A 14,989-nucleotide genomic window follows, 5' to 3' on the forward strand; every position below is an offset into this window, starting at 1 on the left:
GACGTTGACGTGAGCCCGCTATTGCTACTGGATAAATCATCGCTGGGCTTGCATGGCTGCAGCGCCGAACCTGCATCAGGCACCTATTCGATTCCCTCTAGTTCTGTTTTTAGGGAGACGATTATTTTAAAAACCCTTGACGAGACCCTGAAATTTAGTTTCCCCTCCTTCAAACCAAAACCATTGATCGACAAAATGACGAGAAACGCAGCACCGCCTGATTACTGTAAGTCAACGCCACGGCCCAGAAGCTCTCCCCGCCATTGTTTTGAAGACGAGACATCCCTCCACCTCGGAGCTGAACACAATTTACTAAGCCAATGCACGTTATGCAGATGCCATTCTAGAGGTTTCAGAGAAAGCCTCGGCAGCACAAATTCGAGATGCCTACAAGCGGTATGTAGCCCTTTTCAATTTCCAGCAATGTTTGGGGACTGACAGCCATTCTCTCTAGTGCTGCCCTGAAAACGCATCCAGACCGAGTGGCCAACGACTCACCAGAGCGTGAACAGAGGACACGACGCTTCCAGCTCGTCAATGACGCCTACTACACCCTCTCAGACCCTACCCGACGACAAGAGTATGATCTGCAGCGAGGATACTATCGCCGCTCGCCAGCGTCAGATCCCTTTACGGAGGCAGACGACACTACGGGACAAGGCTATTCGTGGGCGTGGGATTTCTTCGAGAACGAGAACGGCGGAACTACCCCTGGCGGTCGCCAAGCAGCAGAAGATGCACAGTTCAGCGACGCCTTTGAGGAAATGATGCAAGACGAGGGCTTCTCAGAAGGGAGGACGCCGAACCAACAAGGCGGTAACGCTTCAACCATGTGGGGCATGGTAGGCGCTGTAAGTGGCGGCGCTCTGGGATTCATCGTGGGCAATGTCCCCGGACTGCTTGCTGGAGCAGTGGCCGGTAACCGACTCGGAGCGATCAGAGATACTAAGGGGAAGAGCGTTTACGAAGTCTTCCAGGTAAGGCCAGACCGTTTTTTCTTTTTTGGCTGCGCACCGCCTCTCTGTGGTGTGAGACTGCTTTCTCAGATTCTTCTGAGACTGACTAGATTATTCAGATTTCCCTGAGCGCTAATGTACATATAGGAGCTTCCTCAAGATGATAGGGCAAGATTGTTGAGCCAGCTGGCTGCAAAGGTGTTCAGCCATGTCGCTAGCCCACCATGAATGCTGAGGAAGTGCCAATTGGGAGGAAAGAGAAGGACTTGGACAAAATGAAGCTTGGGTTTTCATGTGATACGAATGATGTTTTTCGATCGGCAAGTTGCGCGAGGACTTTTTTTTTTTTTTACACGAAGAATAAGAGATGAGACAATGGAAACGAATCATACCCTTCACTCACCAGTATATAGCTATGGAAGTAGTATTAGGTAGTAAAAGAATACCAAATATCACTAGTTCAACAGTGAAATCGGCTTTGTCTGCTTTCAATGACTCTTTTTACCCTTGTGCCAGCAGTATATAGCCGCTAGAAATATCAATGGTTTGGCTTGGATATGAATGATGCTGCGTCAATCCCGAGGCTTGACATGGTCCAGCTGCGTTGGGAGGCGAATCGGTGTCGCTATGGCCAAACACTTGATCTATACTCAGTAATCATGCGACTAAAGGGCGCAGATGTCAGTACTTTCTCCGTACTGTCTGCTAGTGAAGGCGACTTGAAGCTTGAACCACGCCGGTTAATATGGAGCTTCCTAGCGGCGATGTAAAGCGCATGCACTAGCCCGTTTAGGGAACAAGACCCCGCTTTTTTGTGCTCTCGCTTGAGGGCAGACAAACCCTCGAAATTTTCCCGCCTTCACAAAATCGTTCGCCTTAGCCCAACCTCAACTTTTCGCCCATCTCCGACGCAGCAGCAGCAAGACATCGTCGATCAACAACCGCAGCAATGGCCGCCGAAAAGACCAGCAACCCCATGCGGGAGCTCAAGATTCAGAAGCTCGTTCTGAACATCTCCGTCGGTGAATCTGGTGACAGACTCACTCGTGCCGCCAAGGTGCTTGAGCAGCTGTCCGGTCAAACCCCCGTCTACAGTATGTCGCAAAAAATTTGAACGTAATCAATAAGGAAAGCAACATGTTAACCAATTTCACTATAGGCAAGGCCCGTTACACCGTCCGAACCTTCGGTATCCGTCGTAACGAAAAGATTGCTGTCCACGTCACCGTCCGTGGCCCCAAGGTAAATTACATTCAACACCAATTTTTTAAGCAGTCTTGGCTGACCCATGTGAATAGGCTGAGGAGATTCTTGAGCGTGGCCTCAAGGTCAAGGAGTACGAGCTGCGCAAGCGCAACTTCTCCGAGACCGGTAACTTCGGCTTCGGTATCAGCGAGCACATCGATCTTGGTATCAAGTACGACCCCTCCATCGGTATCTACGGCATGGACTTCTACTGCTGCATGACCCGCCCTGGTGAGCGTGTCACTCGCCGCCGCCGCATGAAGAGCAAGATCGGTGCTTCTCACCGCATCAAGCGCGAGGAGACCGTCAAGTGGTTCAAGGGCCGCTTCGATGGCATTGTCCGATAAACGGATAAATCATCCAAACAATTTAAATTTATTTTTTCTCTCTTGTCTTTAAGGAAATGGGCACGGCGAACATTTGGGGGTAAAAAGGGATCACATATGGTCATGTATTCTTCCGCTTGATTTTTACATCAGCTCGTACCAAAAAGACTTTTGAGTCGAGCAACGGCCTTAGAGACCGACCGGCGTACTGCCGGCTTCACGTATATTGCCCCTGCAATGTGATGGCACCATTTTTACATTGGCGAAGCCTGCCTGTCTGATTGCTTGCTTGCTCGCTTGCTTGCTTGAATGATGACGTTTCTGTTGAATGTCCCATTTTGAATTGTAAAACTTCATGTCACTCCTTCCAGCGGAAGTGGTATATATATGCCTAGCAGGCCTGTTGAATGCCACGAGAATCAACAACAATTATTCATATCGTCTCAACATTGCCGTGTAAGCGCAAATTGGCTGCTGTATCTAGTACAAGCAGAACCGTATGCGGCTGTATATGGGGCATGCCGAAATTACTCTTGGCAGCTGCTTATAGAGGAAGCAAAAATCATCCTTCGGATAGTGGATTAAAGATGTCTTAATTCTTGACCATCAAGGCTTATTATATCACTGGATTGATTTTATATATACCTTTCGGTCTCAAATGAGTATTTTCTCCGTAATTTCCCCTGACAACATTCACATACATAATTATATAACTCTAGGAGTTGTGGGTGATGTTTTGCCTCAATACATATTAGTTGTCAATGTTGAAATATGAGAGAAAAGCTTTACACAAAACATCACATGTGCAGATGCCACAAATTCGTTGATACCGTATTTGGGCCTTGGTTTCCAGAACAACACCCTGGTCAGCTTCTCCACGATGAGACAAAAGACTGCCTCTTCGATCAGGCATAGGCACATCCCGGAGAGCGAGGAAAAAAATCCTCACTAAGTTAGTCCCGAGTGCTCTCTACCGCTTGCTAGTAAAACCTGCCTGCAATCCTAATTAATAACGGGCCCCGTGGAAAATTGTTAAGGCGGCGTCGGCTTCCCACTCCAGCAAAACCGCGCACCCGGCCCTGATTGGCGCACCCGCCAGCCCGAGCCCCCACCTTGGTCCTCACAGACTCTGCTTCTCTCCATCTCCTCCCGAAAATCTCCATTTTGCTCTTCCAGCAAAAAGGCAGCATCAACAAACCCTCATCCCCCCTCTCCGCCAATTGCACGCCGCTGCAATTGCTTTCCCTCTTTTCTGAGGCCTCCCAGATACCTCCCTCAAGATGTTCCGAAACGCCCTTCGCCAGTCCTCTCGCGCTGTTGGCGCCGTCGCCGCTGGCCGAGTCTCTGTGGTGAGTGTCTTTCCCGCACGCCCGGAAACCACCGTTTGGGGGAGAGAAAATTTTGGAGGCCCCGAGCATCGACCTGCAAACGTGCGAAATCCGGGCTCGCAAGCTCAATTGAACATGTAATCGACTTGCCAGCATCGCAGAGCAAGCTTTTTGAGCTTTTTTGAGCCTGCCGGGGTTCTCCATGGCCTTTTTCATTGGTCGAATTCGGCTAACATGTTTTTTTTTTCTCTTACCCAATATAGACTCGAAATGCCGCACCGGCTGCCATCAACGCTGTCCGAACCTACGCTTCCGACGCCAAGGCCTCTCCCACTGAGGTCTCTTCCATCCTCGAGCAGCGAATCCGCGGTGTCCAGGAGGAGGCTGGTCTCGCTGAGACCGGTCGTGTCCTGTCTGTTGGGTATGTGGAGGCCACCTTTTCAGCTACTCTTTGGGACCTCGAAGCAGCAACTCGAAATGCAACCTTACAACACTTTTGAGATGCATGCGACGGGAGATGCACAAAGAAAGAGAGAACGATTATGGGATGCTTTGATTTTTATCTTTTTGTTACTAACTGGGAGCCCATAGTGATGGTATCGCTCGTGTCCACGGTATGGCCAATGTCCAGGCTGAGGAGCTTGTCGAGTATGTAGAGATGTCTCTTCCCCATTCAGGAAACTTGCATCTAACGCAGTCTAGGTTCGCTTCCGGTGTCAAGGGAATGTGCATGAACCTCGAGGCCGGCCAGGTCGGTGTCGTGCTGTTCGGTTCTGATCGTCTGGTCAAGGAGGGCGAGACTGTTAAGCGAACTGGTGAAATCGTGAGTTATATAAAGCTGCACTCTCAGCTACTGCCTATATCACCAAGATTTACTAACTCCCCGTAAAGGTCGACGTCCCCGTTGGCCCTGAGCTGCTCGGCCGTGTCGTCGATGCTCTGGGTAACCCCATTGACGGCAAGGGTCCTCTCAACACCAAGGAGAAGCGCCGTGCCCAGCTCAAGGCTCCTGGTATCCTGCCTCGCAAGTCTGTCAACCAGCCCGTGCAGACTGGTCTCAAGTCCGTTGACGCCATGGTTCCCATCGGCCGTGGTCAGCGTGAGTTGATCATTGGTGACCGTCAGACTGGTAAGACTGCCGTCGCTCTCGACACCATTCTCAACCAGAAGCGATGGAACAACACCAGCGACGAGACCAAGAAGCTTTACTGCATCTACGTCGCCGTCGGCCAGAAGCGATCCACCGTCGCTCAGCTTGTCAAGACCCTCGAGGAGAACGACGCCATGAAGTACTCCATCATCGTCGCTGCTACTGCCTCCGAGGCCGCTCCTCTGCAATACATTGCTCCTTTCACTGGCGCTTCCATTGGGTGAGTCTTGTCCTTTAATCCTGACCTCTAGATGTTTCTCGATGCTAATTTTGCCCGCAGCGAGTACTTCCGAGACTCCGGCAAACATGCCCTCGTCATCTATGACGATCTGTCCAAGCAAGCTGTCGCCTACCGTCAGATGTCTCTGCTGCTCCGTCGTCCTCCTGGACGTGAGGCTTACCCCGGTGACGTTTTCTACCTGCACTCCCGTCTGCTGGAGCGTGCTGCCAAGCTCAACGACAAGCACGGTGGCGGTTCCATGACTGCCCTGCCCATCATTGAGACCCAGGGTGGTGACGTGTCTGCCTACATTCCCACCAACGTCATTTCCATTACCGACGGCCAGATCTTCTTGGAGTCCGAGCTGTTCTACAAGGGTATCCGACCTGCCATCAACGTCGGTCTGTCCGTCTCTCGTGTCGGTTCCGCTGCCCAGCTTAAGGCCATGAAGCAGGTCGCTGGTTCCCTGAAGCTTTTCTTGGCCCAGTACCGTGAGGTTGCTGCTTTCGCCCAGTTCGGTTCCGATCTCGATGCTGCTACCAAGCAGACCTTGGCTCGTGGTGAGCGTGTAAGTTTTTACCCCGTATATGTGTGCTGAAATTTCTCGGAAGATGGCTGACTCTCTGTTATTACAGTTGACCGAGCTCCTGAAGCAGAAGCAGTACTCCCCCATGGCCGTTAACGAGATGGTTCCCCTCATCTACGCCGGTATCAACGGTCACCTCGACTCTATCCCCGTCGACCAGATCCTCAAGTGGGAGGCTGACTTCCTGGCCCACCTCAAGACCAACGAGTCTGAGCTGCTTGCCACCATTGAGAAGGAGGGTGCCCTGAGCAAGGACCTCGAGAACAGACTCAAGGAGACCATTATCTCCTTCGTCAAGAGCTTCCTCGGCTAAACAAATAATAAGTGAAGCGCGTCAAGCGAGATAGAAAAGGGTCATTGTTGGGGGTGCTACTGTCTATACCAATATATTGTTGGTCGTTCTCTAGAATGGAGGAAGGAGGGGCTAAAAAGTTAATGGCTGCGCCAAATGAGAGAGCCATGGCTTATAAAGGGAGACGCGCCAGTCATACTACCACTTGTAAAATATAAGCACATTACTCAATGGATGTCCTTGATTCCTTTTGTTCTGTTAATTTTAAGGAAAACAAAATGACCGTAAGGTGACTGTGGTAGTAAAAGATGAAGGCGTGTTTATATCTGCATATATTTCTATAATCTAGCTGGATATACGTTTACTGCTCGACTTGTGAAGCTGAGTACATAGCTTGCTCTGAGGCCGCCTCCTAATTACTGAAGACTCCAGAGCAGTAGAAGCAGTAGAAGCAGTAGAAGCAGTAGAAGCAGTAGATAGGTATTTAACGATAAGGGAGTGCAATCCCATTCAATGTGACGAAAAGACTCGGGATATTCCGAATGTAGATGGCATTGAGATGGCAGGTTAAAAATTATCCCAAGATTAGCTTGAAGCGGAACACGGCTGGTGGTGCTTACACGCACGCATCTGCAGTAATCCTCGTGTTTTTCATATTTATATGCGCTGTACGCTATATATGAATACATATATTCAACATGCTAGCCGCCAAGCTCTTTCGTTTCGTCATGATAGGATTGGCCCATTGGACTGTATGTCAGGGGTTCTTTATCATTGTGCCATCTTAATTTGCATTACGTATAGATCTGGTCACAGACTAATGTATTCCGTGAAGTCGTGAAATGAGGCGCAATCAGATTGCAAATCCAGTCCTACATCATCTCACATTATCACTGTCATCATCAAAGCCTTGCAGTATCACCATCAACCTCACCAAAGAACCCCAAGAAGGCGGAATGCACTTCGTCTGTCAGGTCACTTGCCTGCAGGCTCCGTCCCTTTTTAATGAATGCTAGCCGTGAACATTCCTATTTTCTCATGTCAGTGTGTGATTAGTTGTTAAGAATGGGGGAGCTGTATTTCGGCGTCCTCTAGAAGACTCACTCTTGTTATGGCGCTCCCAGCGAATGCAGCCAGGCTCATGGTCTCGTCCTCTCCAAGAGCTGGGTTTTCATGATCTTTCCATAAGGCGTCATGATATGCCTTGCGCCATCCCAGAAACGTGGCCACAGCTCCGGTCAAAGTGTCGCCCTGTCCGGCACTTCGTTTCTTCCCTCCTTCGAGATCGCTCACCAGAGTCACGTTGCCGTTGGAAATAAAATCCTTGGAGCCCTTCTGAATAATCGTCACACCGCCCAATTCTTTGGCCAACTTTTCAACTTTGCCTGTCTCGCTCTTTTGGTCGCCGACGTCGATCTTGAGCGCGTCGCATAGTCGCTTGAACTCGACAACGTTGGGTGTCAGAACCGCATACTTGTAGCCTCTGATCACGCCTGGGTCCTTTTGCACAAGCTGCAGGGCATCTGCATCGAGAACCACCGGCATCTCGGCTTCTCTGGCGGCCTTGATGACCCGAGCTACCGTCGCTTGCATGAGGGGATCGCGGCCCAGCCCGGGGCCAACGACTAAGACATGCAGGCGGCCCAGCATCTCGTTGATCCTCCGTGCCACTTGGTCAGGATCGGGGTCTGTCTCACTCTTCCCTGACGACTGGCGCATGAGTGGGTGCACCATCAAATTGGGGGAATATGTTTTGATGACCGCCGCAGCAGCCGGGGTGCATATAACGTGTGACTATTGCGAAATCCCAAGTCAGCGATGCGTCTGCTTTGGACTGAGGTTCTGGTAATGTTTTCCCCTCGCTTGCCATACCACGATTCTGAGTGTTAAAGGACAAGGCATCGCTCAGTCTTATCTTACCATATCACATCCCAATCGTGCACTCGCCATGGCCGAAAAGTACGGCGCCCCGGTGTAGTCTTCGCTGCCTCCAATGACAGCAACTCGGCCCAGCTGCCCTATTTTTTGTTAGCCCCTCGGCTTTGCCAGCTTCATCTTCCATAAGATTTTTGGTGTAGTGTCATAGGATAGCTGATCTCGTAGTCACCAGGATTGCGTACCTTTATGAAATGTATCAAGCAGCGGCGGAACCATCCGCCTCACTTTGCCCAACACGTTTCTCGTTGAGGCCGACATATTGGGGGTTTCTATACCGGTAGGCATTGCTATCTGGCTTAGAGTAAAGACCTAATCTGGCGTCTGCAAGAATCAATTTGCAAATCAGCTTTTTATTTGTTTTCTAAAGTTGACGTCATTTCACTGAGAAAGATGGGTTTATTCTATGGTACCCAAGTGGAAGTTCCGCAGGTACCTTAGCTATGATATGAATCAGTCAATGTGACATCAATAGTGGCGCCCGTGCTTTTATGAATTGAGTAAGCCACCCGTAACAGAGCAGGTTAATGGTGGATTATGAACAAGATCAGACTAGGTATGTTACTGACAACCTGCAACTGTAAACAGCGAGTATAGTAATAAGAGTACTGCTATTCAGGTGGTATACTTTACTATTTAGGCGGTATTTTTACTCTATTAATTGTATTTTAGCGAGGTTTAGTAAGGCTCAAGCTAATCTATTAAATTTTATAAAATTTATAAAATTTATTATTTTATTATATTTAATTGAATGTATTTAAAATAATTATATAATATTGTATTTATATTAAGTTTATATTAGTACTTAATACGGAGTATGAAATATTAAATTTTATAGATTTAAGTTTAATAATGTTAAATTAAGTAAAAATACTGCTTGACTAATTAAAATAGTTTCTCTGAATAGCAGTACTTGTAAATTTTGCTGCTGTTTCATAGCTACTAAGGGAAAAGCCGGGTTGTTTTGTTGAGGGTATTAAAAAAGCATAGCCGAATATTTACTTAACCGGAATCTACGGTTTTTGCTTCTTTTTTTTCCTGTTCTAGAATATATGCCTTTTAGTTGTTCCCTCCTCCAGCTGGGCATACCTGTATAGTCCAATTGAAATTGACGCGCGCATTCCCCTTTTTTGGAGGGTCATAAAGAGAAGAAAAAGGGTACCGAAAAAGAGAGACAATATGCTTCGGAGTGCATCGGCAAGAACCGCCTCGGTTGCGATGGCCGGATCGCGCCTATGGCTGAGAACAGCATCGGCTGCTCGTGCCTCCCCTCACTGCACCCCGCAGACCTCGATTCTGCAAACCGCCTCGACGACTGTTCCCGCCAGCTACAGAGCTATTCACGCCACACGATTCAACATGGCCGACAAGCGAATCGAGAGCGACGCCTTTGGCGAGATCGAGGTGCCCTCGGACAAGTACTGGGGAGCCCAGACGCAGCGATCGCTGGGCAACTTCAAGATCAACCAGCCCCAGGACCGCATGCCGCCGCCGGTCATCACGGCGTTTGGTATTCTCAAGGGTGCCGCCGCCACGGTTAACATGAAATATGGCCTTGGTACGTAACATGCGAGCGAGCGAGCAAGTATATGTGGCGCAACGGGGTGCAATTGGAGGAGGGGTGGACGCTGGCTTTTGCAACTGCGCCCTTTGCGCAGCATACACTTACACGCAGGTGCTGCAATAATTCAAAGACAAAGAAGAAGAAACAAGAGACAGCAAGATGTAAGAAAAAGGCGCTAACAACTCAACCTTCTTACCGGCAGATCCCAAGATCGGACAGGCCATCCAGCAGGCCGCCAAAGAAGTTGCCGATGGCAAGCTCCTTGACCACTTCCCCCTCGTCGTCTGGCAGACCGGCTCTGGCACCCAGTCCAACATGAACGCCAACGAGGTCATCTCTAACCGTGCCATTGAGATCCTCGGCGGCAAGATGGGCTCCAAGACTCCCGTCCACCCCAACGACCACGTCAACCGAAGCGCCTCCTCCAACGACACCTTTCCCACCGTCATGCACATCGCCGCTGTGCTCGAGCTCGAGCGTGATCTGCTGCCTGCTCTCCACAGCCTTCGAGCTGCTCTCCAGGCAAAGGTAGACGATTTTGAAGCCAAGAAGATTATCAAAATTGGACGTACGCACTTGCAAGATGCTACTCCGCTCACCTTGGCCCAGGAATTCTCTGGCTATGTTGCTCAGCTTGACTTTGGTATCAAGCGTGTCGAGAGCTCCCTGCCCGATCTGAAGCTACTGGCTCAAGGTGGTACCGCTGTCGGAACAGGCATCAACACCTTTGAGGGATTTGCCGAGGGAATCGCTGAGGAGGTTAGCAAGATGACTGGCATTACCTTCCAGACTGCGCCAAACAAGTTCGAGGCGCTGGCCGCCCACGATGCCATCGTCCAGGCTCATGGTAGCTTGAACACCCTGGCTGGATCCCTCACCAAGATTGCCCAGGATATCCGATACCTGGGAAGCGGCCCCCGATGCGGTCTCGGCGAGCTGATCCTGCCGGAGAACGAGCCTGGTAGCAGCATTATGCCCGGAAAGGTGAACCCCACGCAGTGCGAGGCTCTGACCATGGTTTGCGCTCAGGTCATGGGCAACAACGTCGCTACCACCATTGGTGGCATGAACGGCCAGTTCGAGCTCAACGTGTACAAGCCGCTGATGATCCGCAACTTGCTGCACAGCTCGCGTATCCTTGCCGATGGCATGCGCTCGTTCGAGGAGAACCTCGTCCATGGCCTGCAGGCCAATGAGGAGAAGATTGCCAGCATCATGAAGGAATCGTAAGCAACCTCCCACTTATTATTCCCCCTTTTTTATGCCCCCTGTTTTACGATGAAATGTAACTTTGCAAAGCTAATTGTTCTTATCAATAGCCTAATGCTGGTGACTTGCCTCAACCCCAAGATTGGCTACGATATGGCCAGCAAGGTGGCCAAGAATGCCCACAAGAAGGGTTTGACGCTGAAGCAGAGTGCCATGGAGCTCCAGGCGCTGACTGAGGAGGAGTTCGACACCCTGGTGAAGCCTGAGCTCATGGTTGGACCTAAGAAGGTATAAAAGCATCTTGGCATATGTGCCGTGTATCCTAGATAAAAATGTATAATATCAGCTTTAGAGGCTCATAAGAATATAATTATGACGATGTGATGAAGATGAAAGCGCAACAATTGAGAATTGTATCGCAGACTTAAATACTATCAAGATATTAGTATCTTCCTGATAATAGATATGGCAGAAGGTCCATAATCTATAGCTTCTGAAGAGTAAAGCGAGCTTATTCATAAAGCACCTATCTAAGTAATAGTTGTTATAGATCCTATTCGGCCTAGACATGCTTTATATACTCCCAGGCGGCAATGGTTTATTACAGTCCCCTATAGCTTAGACGCAATAGGAGTAGTAGAGGCAGTAGAGGCAATAAAACATACTAGGTACCTAGTTGTTAAATATAGTCACGAAGGTTAGTAAAGTCAGCGATGACATCAGCCTCCAAGGGACGTTTGTTGTCGTTATCTGGTTTCTCCATGCTGACGGTGAGATTGGATGATGGCGGATAAATCTTTTTAACAGAGGAGGCTGAAGGAAAACTAAGAAAGGAAGGAAAGAAAATGAAAGAAAGGAAAACGAAAGATGAGTGAGTCAATGTATATTCTCTGGGAGGTGTAATTATTTCAGCGGAAGAATAACAATACAGTTGTCTGTATATATCAGCTGTCTGTGTATGTATTTATATATAATATTAACCAGTTTCCAGTATCATAGGTATAGTAGTAGGTAATATTAGAATATTAAGGGGTATCTCTATATACTCTTGGACTATGTAAAAATCTTCTTAAAAAGAAAGGCAATCAGGAAGCCAGGTTTATTCATAGTTGTAACTGGCACAAGAACTGGTTTTTGTGTATACTACATGCATACAACTACTGTGGCGACCCAACATCGTCCGTGTAGTGAATTAAGACTGCTAAACGGCGAAGTTCTTGGCTAGCCTTGGACACCTGGCCCGTTTCCACTCGAGTTCTTTTAAAATTTGTATGAAAGAAAAAGAAAAAACAAAAAAAAAAAAATTAAGATGGTAGCCACATAAATTGCGTTTTATTAAAAGAATCCTTTGGAGTCTCTGGGTATCGTAGCCACCTGCAGTACTAAGCCAATGGCCGTTTATTGGCCACCTACTTCTCAGCTGCCCACCTCAGGTTGAATAGTACTATGCAGTATCTGGGATCTGATAAATGAGCTGCGCCTGCCAAATAAGAGGTCAGCCTTCTCTGGCGGACCTACAAGGGAGCTCAGGTAGGCTGCAGCGCAAAGCCACAGAGGCCACAGAGCCAGGGTTAAATGGGCTGAACCTAGCATTGATACAAATCCACTTCGGAATATGGGGCCTAAAAAGATGAGTTTTTCTCACAGAGCGAGCCTATCATGCTCTAAGCTACTGGGATCAAGCTATAATGCTTTACTGCAGCTCTAGAAGCTAGAGGCAAAAGCGAACGGGGAACCAGATATACCCTGGTCACTGAGGATTTCCGACTGTCTTACAACGCACTCCGTTGTCGGTATATTGGGAGCCTGGTGTGCTCTCTCAGAACATACTACATACGTGAATAAACGCCCGTGCCACCACACTTGATGAGCGTAATAATTTGACGCCCAGTTACCAGATAGAGCGGAGCCAAGAGTAGTAGACAGGCCGCTCATGCTCTGCCTCCGGATTTAGCGTGAAAGGCTCCTGGGTCAACGTGGAGGAGAGAAGATCATGGCAATCACGGCGTAGCACCAGACAAGGACTTCGCTCGCTATGCAAGTCGCTGGCGATTGGACGAATTGGTAACACGACGCGGTATAATCTGAGCTGCTGTGCTTCATACGTTATCATATACTATATGCTTTTGTGAGTGACCTTGATGCCTTGCACAATTTCTCGCCTCCTGCCGGAGTGTTCCCAATAGAGCCAATCTCAAGCAATTCTTGTGTTTTAGGCTCGCAAGCCTGGCCGTGGGTGCCATTACTGAGAGAACCAAGGCCAGTGAAATAAAAGAACAAATGGATAATAGCGTAAATATGGATGGCGCGAATGTACGTATTGCTATCACAGATGAGAAAAGGCAATGATCTTGGGCTGCGGTGGCTGAAAAGATATCGCGCCAGGTGGTTACATGCCTGTCAATAGTACGGACAGGCCGATATGCATACAACGCGCAGCTCGGTCTGGGAAGATGGGGCCGCTCAAGCAAGATCATTGGACGCCGATGCCGTAAACTGCCAGTGTCAGCTCATGCAGTCAACGCGGAAGTGCTAGCGGCCGCGCCACGAGTTACTTTAGTTGGGCATTGACACAACAGCGCAAGGGCAAAATGACAACTCGCCCACAGGAACATATTTGCTTTTTCTCTTTTCTCTCTCTCTTTTCTTTTTGGCGACCCCTCACGCGCCCCTGCGGTATTTTGGATGGGCACGGGGTACAAGTAGACCATTACTGTGTGCAACACGCCATAGACAATCTCTGTCGGTGTCTCAGCGGGGACTTGCCTCATAGATTCTATGCAGCGTCGGAGCTGGGTTCAGCTTGGTCGTCGTCAGATATCGAGCCATGGGCAGGCTGTGCTGTACACAGATTAGGAGCTCTCTGCCAGAAGTTGTAAGTCCCTGGAAAAAAATAAGTGAGATGTCATTTAGCGGACGTTCTATATGGTGGGTACGAAATGAGCGCGACTGTACAACTCTATCTCGAAAGGGCGAAACAGGGAGCGAATAAAACCAAGAAACATGTAGCACGTATGAGCCCCATCCCTTTGAAGCACTGGTTAGCGACTACAACGCTGTCTCCCATGTTTGCGCAATGGCGAGATAGACTGCGGCTGCTATCCGAAGTGGCTGCCCCTCTGAGCCCAGTGGCATATGCTCTAGGGGCATCTCCTCATGCAGCTGGCTCTATCTGCTTTCCCAGATCCAAGAATCGGGAACCGCATCGAGGTGTGGTCCCGTCAAATATGCGGCGCATAGTCATAATGGTACTTCTGGCTGCCTATGGGGCACACGTCAGGACTGTCCTCTCCGCTCAATCAAGCACCGACTCTGATGTACCAACGCTAGAGTGCAGGTAGCTGAAGGGGCAACTCTATCATTTATACATAAGTTAGAATGTGAGATATGAGCAGTGAGATCGCCAGACTGGCATGCTGGCAGCAGCTTGCATAAAGGGAAGTGGGGCCGCAGCCCTTGGCCTGTCTGGCTTATAATTCGTCTGAGTCTCCCTTGAATTGCCCTTGGTAGCACTCGTTCCTCAAAACAAACTATCGATCTAATCGGGGCAAGTGGAGATTGAATTGTAGATCTGAAAAGCCCGCAGAAATGCTTCTTCGCGTTCTTGCGAGACGAGATATGTAGAGCTTGTCAACTTGTATAGCAAGCCGAAGCAGCTATTACTCGGTGCCAGATGTGGCTGTCGCAGTATCCGAGTTCAGGCCCCTCTTTCTTTTCTTTTTGCTCTCCTAGTGAGGGAATACCAGGCCGGTAACGGTAAGTCGATGCGGAAAAGAGGCTATTGGATGTACATTGTAAGGCACGGGAAACCTAGTGCTCCCAAGGGTATCCATCTTGCCCGCGATGTCTCTCTTATGGTCGTACTGTCTTAGACCGCACGGCTGTACGATGCATACTTCGGGTCTGAGGCCCTGTTAAAATGGGGTGGCGCCTACTGGCCCTTGGTTGCTCAGCCTGGACACTTGCCAGATGTCTCTCCCGCCCGACGCGCGCTAGGGTTGACGACCAACCCAAGAAAGTCTCGAGAGGGCCGCGGGGCTGGAGGCGAATGCAGAGCAAATGCATCGTCACGGAGCTGTCAAGCTAGGGCACATGTCTGCCATCTCGAGGGCTTCACACCAAGGGCCATCCCGGTCGACGTCCGTGAGCCGCGGCGCTAGTCTGCATATTGTCTCTGC

The 14,989-nt window shown here is 49.4% G+C and overlaps 5 protein-coding genes across 5 annotated transcripts; 4 read left to right on the forward strand and 1 right to left on the reverse strand.

Moving 5' to 3' along the window:
• Window positions 1-92: 92 nt before the first annotated feature.
• Window positions 93-1,418, forward strand: TrAFT101_007525 (uncharacterized protein). Its single transcript, XM_024908463.2, has 4 exons — window positions 93-226; window positions 336-396; window positions 455-977; window positions 1,104-1,418. The coding sequence occupies exons 1-4, from the start codon at window positions 196-198 to the stop codon at window positions 1,182-1,184; spliced, it is 696 nt and encodes a 231-aa protein (XP_024759377.1). The 5' UTR covers window positions 93-195; the 3' UTR covers window positions 1,185-1,418.
• A 420-nt stretch (window positions 1,419-1,838) lies between these two features.
• RPL11 (60S ribosomal protein uL5) lies at window positions 1,839-2,802 on the forward strand. The gene is made up of 3 exons (XM_024900471.2): window positions 1,839-2,050; window positions 2,116-2,198; window positions 2,255-2,802. The coding sequence occupies exons 1-3, from the start codon at window positions 1,906-1,908 to the stop codon at window positions 2,546-2,548; spliced, it is 522 nt and encodes a 173-aa protein (XP_024759376.1). The 5' UTR covers window positions 1,839-1,905; the 3' UTR covers window positions 2,549-2,802.
• A 908-nt stretch (window positions 2,803-3,710) lies between these two features.
• Window positions 3,711-6,326, forward strand: ATP1 (Alpha subunit of the F1 sector of mitochondrial F1F0 ATP synthase). The gene is made up of 7 exons (XM_024908462.2): window positions 3,711-3,876; window positions 4,119-4,276; window positions 4,447-4,503; window positions 4,558-4,678; window positions 4,747-5,225; window positions 5,286-5,793; window positions 5,861-6,326. The coding sequence occupies exons 1-7, from the start codon at window positions 3,808-3,810 to the stop codon at window positions 6,122-6,124; spliced, it is 1,656 nt and encodes a 551-aa protein (XP_024759375.1). The 5' UTR covers window positions 3,711-3,807; the 3' UTR covers window positions 6,125-6,326.
• A 213-nt stretch (window positions 6,327-6,539) lies between these two features.
• Window positions 6,540-8,577, reverse strand: TrAFT101_007528 (uncharacterized protein). Its single transcript, XM_024910005.2, has 4 exons — window positions 8,224-8,577; window positions 8,024-8,121; window positions 7,208-7,897; window positions 6,540-7,131 (listed from the first exon to the last, which is right to left on the reverse strand). The coding sequence occupies exons 1-4, from the start codon at window positions 8,324-8,326 to the stop codon at window positions 7,006-7,008; spliced, it is 1,017 nt and encodes a 338-aa protein (XP_024759374.1). The 5' UTR covers window positions 8,327-8,577; the 3' UTR covers window positions 6,540-7,005.
• A 421-nt stretch (window positions 8,578-8,998) lies between these two features.
• On the forward strand, window positions 8,999-11,260 carry TrAFT101_007529 (uncharacterized protein). The gene is made up of 3 exons (XM_024900559.2): window positions 8,999-9,596; window positions 9,805-10,828; window positions 10,922-11,260. The coding sequence occupies exons 1-3, from the start codon at window positions 9,218-9,220 to the stop codon at window positions 11,103-11,105; spliced, it is 1,587 nt and encodes a 528-aa protein (XP_024759373.2). The 5' UTR covers window positions 8,999-9,217; the 3' UTR covers window positions 11,106-11,260.
• Window positions 11,261-14,989: the final 3,729 nt, after the last annotated feature.

This window comes from Trichoderma asperellum, chromosome 4, assembly GCF_020647865.1.
Source record: "Trichoderma asperellum chromosome 4, complete sequence".
NCBI classification, from domain to species: domain Eukaryota; kingdom Fungi; phylum Ascomycota; class Sordariomycetes; order Hypocreales; family Hypocreaceae; genus Trichoderma; species Trichoderma asperellum.